The sequence below is a fragment of the Typopeltis vanoorti genome, chromosome 5 (assembly GCF_054136105.1).
Source record: "Typopeltis vanoorti isolate ZY-2024b chromosome 5, IOZ_Tvanoo_1.0, whole genome shotgun sequence".
Classification (NCBI taxonomy): domain Eukaryota; kingdom Metazoa; phylum Arthropoda; class Arachnida; order Uropygi; family Thelyphonidae; genus Typopeltis; species Typopeltis vanoorti.
Window position 1 is genome coordinate 65,897,922 of NC_143553.1, and position 14,390 is coordinate 65,912,311.

Below are 14,390 nucleotides of genomic sequence, written 5' to 3' on the forward strand. Positions count from 1 at the left end.
GAAGAGAAAGAAGTCACAGGGTGCTAAATCAGGTGAATACTGTGAGTGATCCAACACACAAACTTGGTTTTTGCTCAAAAACTGTTTCACAATGTTTGAATGATGAGATGGTGCCTTATCGTGCAAAAGTGACCAGCTGCCTGCATCACGATATTCATCCCATATGTGATGAATTCTCGCTATCAGTCACTTCAAAACTTTGAGATAAAACTCACCATTGAACTTTTGGCCAGGCGGAACGAATTCTTTGTGGATAATGCCCTTGGAATCGCAGAAGCAAATCAGCATTGTCTTTACTTTTGACTTCTCCAAGCGACTTTTTTTTCAGATGCCCTTCTTCTGTGGTCTCCACTCAGCACTCTGGTGCTTTGTTTCGGGCTCATACTCAAAACACCACATTTCGTTACCAGTAACGATCATTTCAATTAAGTTTTTATGAGCGGTTTTAATGAGGTCCTTGCAGTGTTCAATTCGATACATTTTTAGGTCATTGATCAACTTGTGAGGAACAAATCGCGAATTCAATTTATGAAGGCCTAAACTCTCGGTCAAAATGTTGTGCACAATTGCTTTTGGAATCCCCAATTCATCTTTAATCAATCTCATGGACGATTTCGGGTTTTCTTTGATGAAATCACACACTTTTTGGATGTTAACTTCGCTCAGTCCAATTTTTGGATGACCCGGCTTTTTGTTGTCCTGAAGTGTCTTGTGACCACTTTGAAATCGCTTAAACCACTCGTAAACTTGAGTACAGGATAATCATTCATCACCGTATGCTTTTTGAAGCATTTGATGCATTTCGGTAAAACCTTTACCAAGTTTAACACAAAAGTCAATTACAACTCTCTGTTTGAAACTCATTTTACGACCGTTCGTCAAAACACACTGTCACTCTTGGCACTATAACTCAGCATCTAATGAAACAAATGTCATAAACAGTTGACACAACACTAATGAAGGTTGCTGCTTTCAACAACAAAAAGAAACAACAGGTGGCGCCACTAGTTTCTTCTATTTTCTAAAAGTTTGGTTTCTTTTTGGACATAGGGTGTAGAACACACCATTCTACTTTAGACCATATTGGAAGTGTTATTGCTGATTGCAAAGCTATTGCAGACACTTTGGGAGAAAATTTTGTCAGAATCTCAGTAAGAGCTTCATATCCTCCTGAATTTTTAATATTGAAAGAGCAGCAAGAGAAACAAAGGGTAAATTTTTCTACTAATGGGCTTGATCCATACAGTTAGCCATTTGTTAAGGAGGAACTAAAAAGAACCCTTTAACTGTCTCACCCTAGTAAAGTAAGGCCTGATGACATCCATTATGAAATAATGAAATGTCTGCCATCATTTTCTATGGATCTCCTTTGCTTAACAGACAACAGAATACTTGCAGAGGAAGAATTTTTGGATTTTTGGCATAAGTCAGTTGTCATAGCTATCCCAAAACCAGAAATGGTTCCAACACCAGAAGATAATTATTGACCTATTGCTCTGACCAGCAGTCTTTGTACGATATTAGATAAAATGGTTAATGCCAGACTTCTCTGGTATTTAGAAAGCAACGATCTTCTCTCCAATACACAATGTGGCTTTCATGCACATCGTTCAACTTTATACCATTTGGTCTGTTTAGAATCTCATATAAGAGATGCATTCCTGAAGCAAGAACATGCCAAAGAAAACTGGTTTCAGTTTTCTTTGGCATGGAAAAAAAACTTATGATACAGCTTGGAGATATGGCATATTAAAAGACCTCTATAACTAAGTCTCAGAAGACACCTTCCTGTATTTATTAAAAAATTTCTGTCCAGGTGAAACTTTTAAGTTAGAGTGGGAACTATGCTATCTCAGTCATATCATCAAGAATAGGGTGTTCCTCAAGTCTCTGTCTTAAGTGTTGCACTTTTTGTTATCAAAGTTAACTCCGTCACTTAATAGCTTCTTCTCACTGGAGACAATACTTTACATGTTGGATGACTTCACAATTTACTGTGACTCTCATAACATCAGGGTAATTGCAAGACAACTTCAGCTAGCAGTTTATCATGTTTCTCTATGGGCTTTTAGTAATGAGTTCAGTTTTCAACAGAAAAATGTCTCTGTGCACACTTCTGTCGAAAATGCACCCTTCACCCACATCCTGAATTAAGAATGGGACAACTATTATTTCAGTATCAACAGAAGTCAAGTTCTTGGGAACTCATCTTTGATAGAAAACTTACATTCCTTGCACACATTTGTCAACTAAGAGAAAAGTGCAACAGAGCATTGAATCTCCTTTTCACTCTCTCTCAACTCTATTGAATGGAGTGCCAATCAATCTTCATTGCTTCATCTTTATATGCACTTATACATTCAATGCTGAATTATGGGTCTCAAGTCTATGGTTCTGCAAGGCAGTATAACCTGCAATATGGTTGGATCCAGTAGCACACGCAGGATTTAATCTTGTAGGGGGGGGGGGCTGAGTTGAGTAGATGATTTTTGAATACACACTACGCATCGCATACGACCTATGACTGAGCATCTGCAATGATCGGTAATTCATAAGCAGTGTAGAAATAGAAGACATGACACAACAAAAATAAAAAAATCAAGTTTAATTAGGAAGAGATTTTTGGAAAATTTTCTAGTGTTTTTTCCTCTTTCTTTGGGGAGAGGGCAGGGTCCCCCTTGATCCCCTCCCCCTGTGGGTGCACCACTGGTTGGATCCCATTCATCTTCAGAATATACAGATAGCTACTGGTACCATTCACACATTACTCACATAAACTCTGTTGAAGCAAATGAACTAGCTTTACCACTTAGATGGTAACAGTTGTCTTTTAATTACGCCTTAAAGATAGTCTCTTCCAGATCATCCTACATGGACTAGTCTCTTTTCTCTGCATTGGGAAGCTCAATGTCACATACGTCAAACTGCCATATATTCTTTTGGTATGTGTATTAAAGAGACTATGCAAGCTGTTAGCATGAATGTTGACAACATTGCTTACATTAAACATAACAGTATCCTTCCATGGTAGGTTTGCACTCCATCCTACAAGCTCTCACTTTGTCAACTGTAGAAGTCTCATATTCCATCATCTGTTTACCTGCAATTGTTTAATGCACACAGAGCAGCCCACTCTGATTTCTTACCCATCGATACTGATGGCTCAAGAGATGAAACCTGTATTGACTGTGCTTCCTGCCATTACTATCTCCAACAAGATCTCACCTAATTCATGATTTAGCTTGCACTCGTGCACTTAAAAATAAAACTCCTACGAAAAGTGTTAATTTATTCAGACTCTTTGAGCTCTTTACAGGCTATCTTCTCTTCTATGCATAATACACATCCAGTGCTGTGCAAGGTGATACACCTGTTGTACAAAACGAAAACCCGTAATTTTGATTTTTGATTGGATTGGATTTTCAGCCACATTGGAATTAAGGTAAATGATACTGCACATGCAGCTGTTAGATCATCTCATACTTTTTCCATGTACTGTTTGATACCATATACAGACTACAGACAGTTTATAAGATCAAAACTAATTGTTCAATCGCAGTCATAATGGCAGGAAGCATTGACAAACAAATTACATGACATTAAGCCTGAAATTAAGCAAAGGCCATCCCTGGAAACTGCATAAGCAGGATGTGAGCAAGGAGTCATGGCAGGTTCTTTGCATGAACAGTGGTTGGTGATATTGGAATGCATTGCCTGAACATGTCTTGCGTGTAGATACATTGGATGAGTCTGAAGTATAGTTCAATGAGCTTTTTGTGTGACAGTTTATACCTCCTGCGATGAGTTTTTTTGGCTCCATGCAGGTGTGGTGTTAATAATATAGTAACATGCAACTGTTTGCTGATGATGCTGACTTGGGAGAACTAAGGAGTAGCACAAATATTGTGGTCTTGCAGGAAGATCTCAATAGACTCTGTTCATGGGGCAAGTGAGAGCTATTGGTTTAATGTTACAAAATGTAAAGTCTTGAAATTTGGTAGACAAGGTTGGGATGCAGAATATTTTACAGTTAATGATGAAATTTTGAAGGGGAAAGAAGAGATGAATAATCTGGGAGTAATAGTGGACAGAGACTGATTTGAAGTTTAAAGTTCACATTATTCAAGTTATAAGAGGATCACTAGCGATTAATGCAATGATGAGGAGGACTTAGACATTAAGTAGCAAAGAGGTTATGGCTCCTTGTATAAGGCTATATATGGACTGCTGTGCAGATTTGGTTGCTTGCTTTTCAAGGAGATGAGGATATCTTAGAAATTGTGCAGAGAAGGTTCACTAAGTTGGTGTTAAGTCTTTGGAATATGAGGACAGATTGAGAGAATGTAACTTAGAGCCTTGTGCATAGAAGGAGAGGGAGGGATATGATTCAAATATAAAGTTGGTGTGTGGTTGCTATCAGATTAATGTGGGGGAGATTTTTCATAGAGTAGAGGGCGAGAAGAGTAGAACAAGTGGCCATCCCTGGAAGCTCTATAAGGAGGTTGTAAGCAAGGGAATAAGGAGCAGGCTATTTGTAATAGAGAGTAGTTGGTTGAGTGGAATGCATTGTTTGAAAGTGTAGTGAGTGCAGAAACTGTGAATGGGTTTAAGCATGGTTTGATGATCTTTTTGCATGAAAGTGTAGACCTCCCATGATGAGTTTTTGACTCTCCAGAGGTCTGATATTAATAATAATAGTGATGAATACAAACCTTCATTGTATGGTTGTCCTGGTACTGTACAACATAAAAGGCAACACAAGAAGCCATTTTTGTTAGCATTTCAGTGGTTTTATGGATATGACAGCTGCCGTGAAATTTTGGTTTTCATCAGCATCAGAGACAAGAAATCCAGAATATCATAGCAGCTCATGTTTGAAACTTGTGTTATTTATTTATTTTTTTTTTATGTAAACTCTGTATCAGTATGTAAATCATTGCCATTGAAGAAAAGAACCTAAGAGTGCAGCTTAGTACATTAAAAATTAATACGTATTTTTTTATGATTATGTGCAATCTTTTCTTTACTTGATTTCATCATAAGGATATATGATGATATAAGTTTTGTAAGTGATCACAATGTTACAAAAATACAAACCTGTTTATCACAAGTAGTAATGTATAAGATTGTTACAAGGTGATTGACATTATGGCAGAAGTTTGGAGACTGTTGTTATGCTGGAGTAAATAACTTTAAAATAACATAATTAGCTGAAGTTTTGAACTTCATTTTAGTCGTCATCATCTGAAATACACAAAGAAATCCAACTGCATTACAATTCCCCACAATATACTACAGCATTACTAATTTAGCTAACCATTGACCCTGGTCTAACCTCTGAGAGAACAATAAATTGTTATTAAATTATATCAGTAGTTGTTGGCTGTAGTTTAATTACCTACACTCCTGTTATTTTAAGATAGCTGGTTCTGATTTATAGGATACTGATTTAATGCAAGCATCATTTCAACATAGTGATGGTGTATAGTCCTATTCTTGCTAGGTATCAGCACCCATCTTTGTAATTTTATATATTATATCCCCTCCCCCCCCTCACCAGAGATCACGCTATGGTCATCAGTTAGCTAAATTAGTAATGCTGTTATACAGGGTAATTGTAAAGCCTTTATACAACTTGAATAACTTTGGATGCACACATGATAGAAATACATTATAAATGGCACTTAAAGGTCCATTAAAATGAGTCGGCAATTTTTTGTTGATTAATTTATTTTCAACTCCTTTAACTGATTGAAAATGACAACAGTGGAAGAAAAGGTTACTATGTTATGGCTTGCAGAACTGAAGTTCATACTAGCCATGAGAAGAAGATTCATGCTTATTACACCACATTAGAACCCAGTTAACAATTGGATGAAAAAGTTTAGGGAAACTAGGTCAGTGAGTGACATTGTGATCCTGAAGGTCAGTGAGGAGGCTGTGGCTATGGTTCAGGAAGCAGCTGGAAGGACTCCTTAAAAATCGATGCAGGTTGCATCTTCTAACTAAATGTTACTCCATCAACAGAGTGCAAAATTCTGAAAGTGAAATTGCATTATTGTGCTTACAAGTTTCAGATGGTTCAGATGTTATAGAAAGAAGGGACTACTATATCAGACTGGATTTCTCTCAACATATGTCAAAAATTACTAGTGTTTTTAACTGTTAATATTTTCTGAAAAGACAATTTTCCACATCAGTGGTAAAGTCAACCACCAGAATTGCTGCATTTGGGGGAAGAGGGAGACCTCAAGAAGTCTGACAGCATGAAAGAGACTTAACATTTTTTTATTTATTTCGTATCCAAACACAAGTGATAAGTAGTTTGTACAACATTATTTACAGCAAATTAAGATACATTACAAAAGAGGACAACTTAAATTTAATAGATAAATTATACAGGTAATAATAGATAAAATATGAAGGAAAAAGAAATTATATACAGTAAATATGGCCATATGTTTCTCTATTATCTTGTGCAATCAACTGCTCTTTTTGTGCAGGATGTGAGGTTCTCTTTTGTGCAAGGTGATTGAAGAAGGCAATTTCAAAAAATTAGTCTGGTACACCTGTAACTAAAATTTCTGCTGATATTATATAATAATATTTTTGAACATGTCATTCTGTAATTTAATTTTATATCGTCTTCTTACATGTGAATTTTTTTTTGTCAGTATTAGCATATAATACACTGACTATGAGGCCCTTAATGGCAGGTACAGCACCATCTTATTAAACCACTATAATTGCCATTGTTATCTTGTAATTTTGTGTTTGTAAATTGCAAGTAAGCTAATCTCTGGCTGTTTTTTTCTCTGTTTTAAGATGAAAAACGGTAGTTCTTGGGAGGAAAAATCCTTCCCCTTTGGACTGGTGTAGCCACCTTTAGTTGAAAAGACCTTATAAAGATTCTTCATGTCCTAGATGATCTTCGAACCCAAGTCTTTCCAGCTGAAGGGCAATGTTGTTAATGACTGAGATATGAAGGTTCTTTAAATCACAAGGATGAAAAGCATTTAAAAGACTTGAACTTGGTATTGAAAATTATCAAAAGAAAGGCTAATAAATGCAGTGATGCTTTTGCACTGATTATAATGCAATATTAGAGAAACTCGTATTTATATTTTCATAAGCTGTAAATCATTTTTAAAGCTTTAAAGGACAAATATTTTCTTTTCTCAGTCTAAAAATCATGATTGTCATTCAGTATTCATCCTTTTAATAATTTTCTGATGACCAGATAAAGGTCTATAGCAGTATGCTTTTAATTATCACTTTACTACATGAATTATGTATTTTAAGTATTTTCACAATGGCATGAGACCGGAACAGGCCACATGACCTATATTCCATGATAGGAAGAAGAAGAAGTTATGGAACTTTTTGTGAGTTTCTAAAGAGGAATTTTGGAGGTTCTGCAACCAAGCATTCATTTTATGAGAAAAGGTGTAAACCAGACAACTGGATACAGTTATTTGGTTTACATCTTAAGAACTGAAATGTCACATCTTACTAGCTTAAGCATAATATAGTTTTAGCATACATATATACATACTACTAGAAACATGATCCTTGATTACTTTTATGGCTATTTAGCCTATTTTTGTTTAAGAGGGCCCTTTTTATAATGTCATTGGCTTTTACTAAAATTTTAGGGTATTACTGATGTTTTATTTAGATAGATATATGAAGAATATATCTTGTCCTATCCCATCCTAATTTACACTAACATGTAGACCTACACTTTTACCGTGTAGGCATTCAAAACCAAGAATACGTAGGTTACTCCTTGTTCCAGGAATGACTTATGACTAGCCATGTATGTTCACAGGGCCAGTTTGCCTATTCTCGGGGACGAAAAACCAGAGTTTCTGGGAGAAAAAAATCCTCTACCTCCATGTGAAACCGGCTAACTCACCTTTAGGCGAAAGAGACCAGATAAAGTTTCCTCACATCACTGAATGGGAATCAAACCCAGGTCCTTCAGACCAAAGGGCTTCTTCTATACTGACTGAGCTACGGAGGCTCGAAGAATATATAAGAGGAATAATCCAGACATACCTTTATATTCTTATTCAGCAGCATCCCAGTGTGTGGCAATATGCATTCATCTGCTGTTAAAAGGAACGGGGGTTGGAAAATGTGAGGATAGAAAGATGTGGGAGAATAATTGGTGAGGCAAGGGGTATGTGAACTTTTTGAAAAATCCAGGTTTTTTTTTATGTTATTAAAGGTGGGTAGAGAATACTTTGGGAGGGGGTGAAAAATAGAAATTTTTGGGGAAGGAGATGGATATGATGGGATAAGATCAGGAGTGGGAGTAACAGGGTGTGAGCTGTTTCGACAGTGGATCATCTTAGGAGCTTTTGGGGGAAGTGGAGGCTATGTCATGCTAGCTTGGTGTTTCTGTCTTTAGTGTATCCATATTGTTTCCTATTGGTTGGAGTCGTGACCTAATTTTTATGTTATGGAGCTTTCAACTCTTAGAGATTATCTAGGGCCAATGGACGTTTAGTGAGTTTTTGTCACATTTAATGGTTATCATTTCCGATATTCTAAGCATTGTGTCATTTTCTTGTATATCAATTATTATGGCCTTGTCGATTTGTGGGGTATATTTATGTTCAAGTGCATGGACTGCTATTTCTATTTTTCTTATATTTTGTGTTCTGTTTTTCTTTTGTTGGTTTTTTTTATTGTTTAAATGTTCTGGAATTGGGATGGTGCAGTCACAGAAGTGTTCTTGTTGTCTTGCCCATAAAGATCTGATAGTAGAACCTGTGTAGATGACATCACAATCTTGTTGGGAAGGAAATTTGTAAACCACATTGTGGTGTTCTAATATTTCTTTGTGTGTGTGAGATTTTGTAGGCTTTAGAGTTGTTGCCAATTTTTGGTTCATGGTGAACAATTCAAAATCTCACATACACAAAGAACACCACATTGTGATTTACAAATTTCCTTGCCAACAAGATTGTGATGCCACCTACACAGGTTCTACTATCAGATCTTTATGGGCAAATAACAGTCCACTCACTTGAACAGAAACATACCCAACAAATCGACAAGGCCATAATAATTGATATACAAGAAAATGAAACAATGCTTAGAATATCGGAAACGATAACCATAAAATGTGACAGAAACTCAATAAACATCCATTGGCCCTACATAATCTCTAAGAGTTGGTAGCTCCATAACATAAAAATTAGGTCACGACTCCAACCAATAGGAAACAATGCAGATACACCAAAGACAGAAACACCAAGCTAGCATGACATAGCCTCCACTTCCCTCAAAAGCTCCTAAGATGATCCATTGTCGAAACAGCTCACCTGTTACTCCCACCCCTGATCTTCTCAAATCATATCCATCTCCTTCCCCAAAAATTTCTCTGCACACCTTTAATAACATAAAAAAACTTGAGTTTTTCAAAGCGTTCATACCTCATACCTCACCAACAATTCTCCCACATCTCTCTCTACCTCCACATTTTCCAATCCCTTTTCCTTTCAATCATACTTCCTCCTTTTAACAGCAGATGAATTTTATTACCATATGCTGAGATGCCACTGAATAAGAAGATGGCCAGCAACATCCTACAAAGGTATGTCTGAATTATTTCTCCTATATATTCTTCATATATATGTCTATATAAAACATCAGTAATGCTCTAAAATTTGAGTAAAAAGCCAATGACATTATAAAAAGGGGCACTCCTAAACAAAAATAGGCTAAATAGCCATAAAAGTAATATTTTCTTAGAAGAGTAACATGGGAATTTTCCCAGAAATAATACTTATATGATCCTTGATTACTGGAGTTCATTTTTAGGATGCTGATGGCAAGTGAGGAATTGTTAAACTTTGGCCAGGTACGAGTATACCTTGATGAAGACTTCACATGTACAGAAAAGTTTACAGTAAGTTATTTGAAATAAAATTAATTACTCTTATTTGATCTTTTGAACTCTGCAAAAGATTCTAATCATATTTTTCTTATATATTTATATATTTAGAGATACCTTTTTTGATTATTTATGTCGCATGTTGTCTATTCATCTGAAATTTTCGCCATCTGGAACTTTGTTTCCAGTTTTCTATCTCAAACATTTTCAGGAACTGTTTTCTTTTAGTAATACTTTCAAAATAGATTATGTATAATGATCTCTTCAAGTTATTGTTATTGGTATAGTATAATCCCAGCACATCACCATATGGAGCACAAAAAATTATGCTGACTGGGTTATTATGTAACCTAAGGATGACAAAAAATTTTAATACTTGCTTTGCATATAGATTAGATTTTCTTTTATACAAATGAATAAATTAAAGATACCAAGAAATTATATACTTGGTTTAATCCTTTATCCAAGTGTAAGCAAACAAGTTTGTATCTGAACTATTTTCAGGACTGGGGCAACTCATATAAAGACGCTAATGACTTCATCACTTGCCTCAGTACTTAGTAATTAAACCAAGTATATAATTTCTTGGTATCTTTAATTTATAGTATAACCAAGTGGAAAAACATACAAATGAATGTTTACTATGCTACAATACATTACTGCAAATGTTTATTAAACTATACATAGACTAAAGCTTAAAATTTTATTATTGAGAGCATAGTAATAAACTAGTACTGTCCAACATTTATAGAGCTGCAGGCCAAGGTTTTTTTAAAAGAGATAGAGATGATTTTTTTTTTTATATATGTATGAGAGTGGAAAAGCAGAAAAGTTCTGATAAACATGTAGAACAAAAATGATATTAGAGCAACTTATAACCACAAGAAAAAACATATCTACAACTCCGTTAACTACCATGTTTCATCAAATTGTAATAATTTGTTCTTTTTCTTTTAAGATATATAAGGAGACATGCCAGAGGTTTTGAAGAAATTCAAAGACACAGAAGTGTGGGCCATCATCAAGTTTTTTGTGCTGCATGAAAAGTCTGCAACTGAGATTCATTAACTTTGCATGAGATTTTATGGGATTGTACCCCCATCATATCCAACAGTTGCCAGATAGTAGCCAAGTTTAAAACTGGGCATCCTGAGATAACAGATGCCTCCAGGTCAGGAAGACCTTCCACAGTGATCACACTTGAAAACATCGATGCAGCGCATGCCATAATCCTTGATGATTATCAAATACCAGCCAGAAACATTGCAAAGACTCTGGGGATATCCAGGGAATGAGTTGGAGTCATTATCCACCAACATCTGGACATCAGAGGCTCTCACTGAAGTTGGCCCCACAAATGTTTGAATGCTGACCAAAAGAGAGTACATGTCATCTCAAAGGATTTTAGATCATTTTGAGAAATCAGGTGCAAATTTTTTAGCTCATATTGTGACTGTTGATGAAACGTGGCTTCATCAATATGACCCAGAGACCAAACAACAGTCAGTGGAGTGGAGACACAAAGGTTTTCCATGGTTAAAGAAGTTCCGAACCCAAAAGTCAGTGGGGAAAATTCTTGCCAGTGTCTTTTGGGATATGGATGATGTAATCCTTATCAAGTACCTCAAAAAAGGTGAAACAGTCACAGCACAGTTTATTCAACAGCTCTGAAGGAAAAATGCTGTGGGGAAACTTGAGCAGAGGCAGGTTGCTTTTTCAGGAGAACACACCTGTTAATGCTGTTCATGAAACCCAGCAAACAATACACAACTCGGGCTTTCAATGTCTGCCTCACCCACCCTATTCTCCAGATTTGTTCGCATCTGACTATTTCCTATTCCCAAATTTAAAGAAGCACTTGAAAAGAACAAAATTTACCAGAGATAATGAAGTCATATCTGCAGCTGAGGACTGGTTTGTGCAACAAGGTAAAGACCTTTTTCTCAGAGGATTGCAAATGATGCAGCAATGTTGTAGCAAGTGTATAACACTTTGTGGCGAATATGTCAGTTACATGGTTCTACCTCAATTCCGTCATGGTGATTATTGCAACTTTTCAGCACACACACACTCATGTATAATTTTATGCAAATATAAAGATGTCCTTCTTACTTAGTTTACTAAACCTCTAAGCTCTTTTAGGGAGCTTAAAGATTTGAATTTAACCTCCCTACCGACAAGATGGATGAAATAGTGAGACCAAATTGCACTTCTTATATATGTTATTCAGTAGGTGTTACAGAATCGTATCCAGATTTAGCTGGACATCTGTAGACGTCATGGCCGGTTAGGGGGGGTTAATATGTGCACTCTGAACAATTAAACTCCTAAAAGTTGTTGCATGTCCAGTTGCTTGTTATTGAAAGTGTGATATAAAAGTTGCGATAATCACCATGACGGAATTGAAGTAATTGTTCAGCAGTAGCATTATTAATACTGTTCCTGCGTTTTGATTTTGCATACTTTATCATCATCATTATCAAATTCTTGGCATATACCCTCGTGAGGGGGGGGGGGAGACATAAGGACATATGTCATGTCAGAAAATGCCCTTTGCATAGTATTAGTACTTCCAAACATGGAATAATATTTTTTTTAATCCCACATCTCTTAAATATGCGTATTTCACTGTGGAAAAAAGTTTAAATAATTCTTCAGTTTCTGTTCGAGCTCTATTCAAGTCATCTGTTTGAAGTCCACTTAATTCCACTTGATAAATGAGATTTATGCTTTTGGTATCAATATTCAGTGGATTGCTGAACATATTTTTGCTTAGTTTGAGTTTATCGAATTGTTTATATCCATCATTAAAAATCTTAATATGAATGTCAAGCTGAAAAATGAATACTTTAAAATCTATAGTTTTACCAATCTAACAGATAAGCTTAGGTGTTGACAGTTATTCATGTCTTGTTTTTTGATGGTATTAACAACACCAAATAATTTTATTAAAAGATGTTTTATTAACTGTTTATATTTCATTGAATTTCAAATCAGTATCATCAGAGCACAACACCACGTGTATATGCAACAATGAGTAAGTGAAACAATACAAGTGAAACAATACAACAATACAATTCATGGACAAAAGATCTAAATTAGATCTTTTGTCCATGAATTTTTTACAATATTAGAGGGTGCCAAAATAGGCACCCTCTAATATTGTAAAAAAAAAAAAACAAAAAAAAAAAACATTACAGCTATGTGGGAGTTGCTTAAGATAAGTCTCCCAAATTTTTGGTAAATTCATACAACCATACTTCTTCAGGTTAGGAGAATTCTTCATAGCCATGGCTGACTCAAAAAATAATCTTTTAGATCTGTAACAACTTTTAAATAGAACATTCGTTTTTCTTCCATCTAATCCTGTGTGAAGGGGTGTCCACGGCAGACCATGCTTTGGAAGAAGAAGAAGAGCAATAAACTTCTACCTCCAACCAGACAATACATACACTGTATTTATATCTTATTTTAATGATATTAAGAACACTAAACAAACTAATTTATAAAAAAAAAAGTTTATTAACTGCATTATATTTCACTCAATTTCAAACCAGCATCTTCAGAGCACAAAAAGAGCATGTTATAATTAAGATGAAAAGCCAAATGGCTATTTTTTTCTGGCAAGGTTGATAAGTTAAGGGGGATAAAAATCCCTTATTGTTTTTCAGCCAGTAAGCGAAACTAAGATTGAAAACTACGATCTGAACGTTTCGTGCTGACGAACTGTCGGCGGATCCAAGCGTAAGTGACCACTTGGTAGTGCCAAACCAAGGCAACTCGTTGCAAAGGTGGAGCAAGATCCCTCACTTTTCACTTAAACTCTGATATTCTAGGTCTAATTACTCACTGATGAGCCCTCAAAAAAGGTTGAAACCGGTCTGGGTAGTGACCTCTCCTCATAATGTAAAACAGTACTACATCTCCTAGGAGCTGTGTGTTTTTACATTATGAGAAAATATCAAGAATAGTGAGGGAGCTTGCTCCACCTTTGCAACGAGTTGCCTTGGTGTGGCACTACCAAGTGGTCACTTACACTTGGATCCGCCGACAGTTCGTCGGCATGAAACATTCAGATCGTAGTTTTCAATCTTAGTTTCGCTTACTGGCTGAAAAACAATAAGGGATTTTTATCCCCCTTAACTTAGAGCATGTTATAGTTTACGTGCAGCCATGATTAAGTCAGACAATTCAAATTGCAGTGGACAAAAGATGTACAGTCCTAATATGGCACCTTCTAATGTTGTTAAAAAAATAATAAAAAAAAGTGTTACAGCCATATAGGAGTTGATCTTAAGATAAGTCTCCCAACTTTTTTGGCAAATTCATGCAACCATACTTGTTCAGGTTAGGAGAATTCTTCATAGCCATGGCTGACTCTAAAAATAATAATTGCTATCAGCAACGACCTTACACAAATAGTTCACAAGCCGACCAGAATACCAGATAACTCAAATCACTCGCCAAATACCCTAGATCTCTT

General features: G+C 35.8%; 1 protein-coding gene across 1 annotated transcript in view; it reads left to right on the forward strand.

Annotated features, from left to right (window-relative positions):
- The window catches only part of 5PtaseI (inositol polyphosphate-5-phosphatase A), a 458,282-nt gene that overhangs the window by 56,110 nt on the left and 387,782 nt on the right, over positions 1 to 14,390 (forward strand). Inside the window, exon 4 of the mRNA XM_090393013.1 lies at positions 9,835 to 9,922. Within this exon, the coding sequence (XP_090249139.1) occupies positions 9,835 to 9,922 (88 nt within the window). The remainder of the gene's footprint in view (positions 1 to 9,834; positions 9,923 to 14,390) is intronic.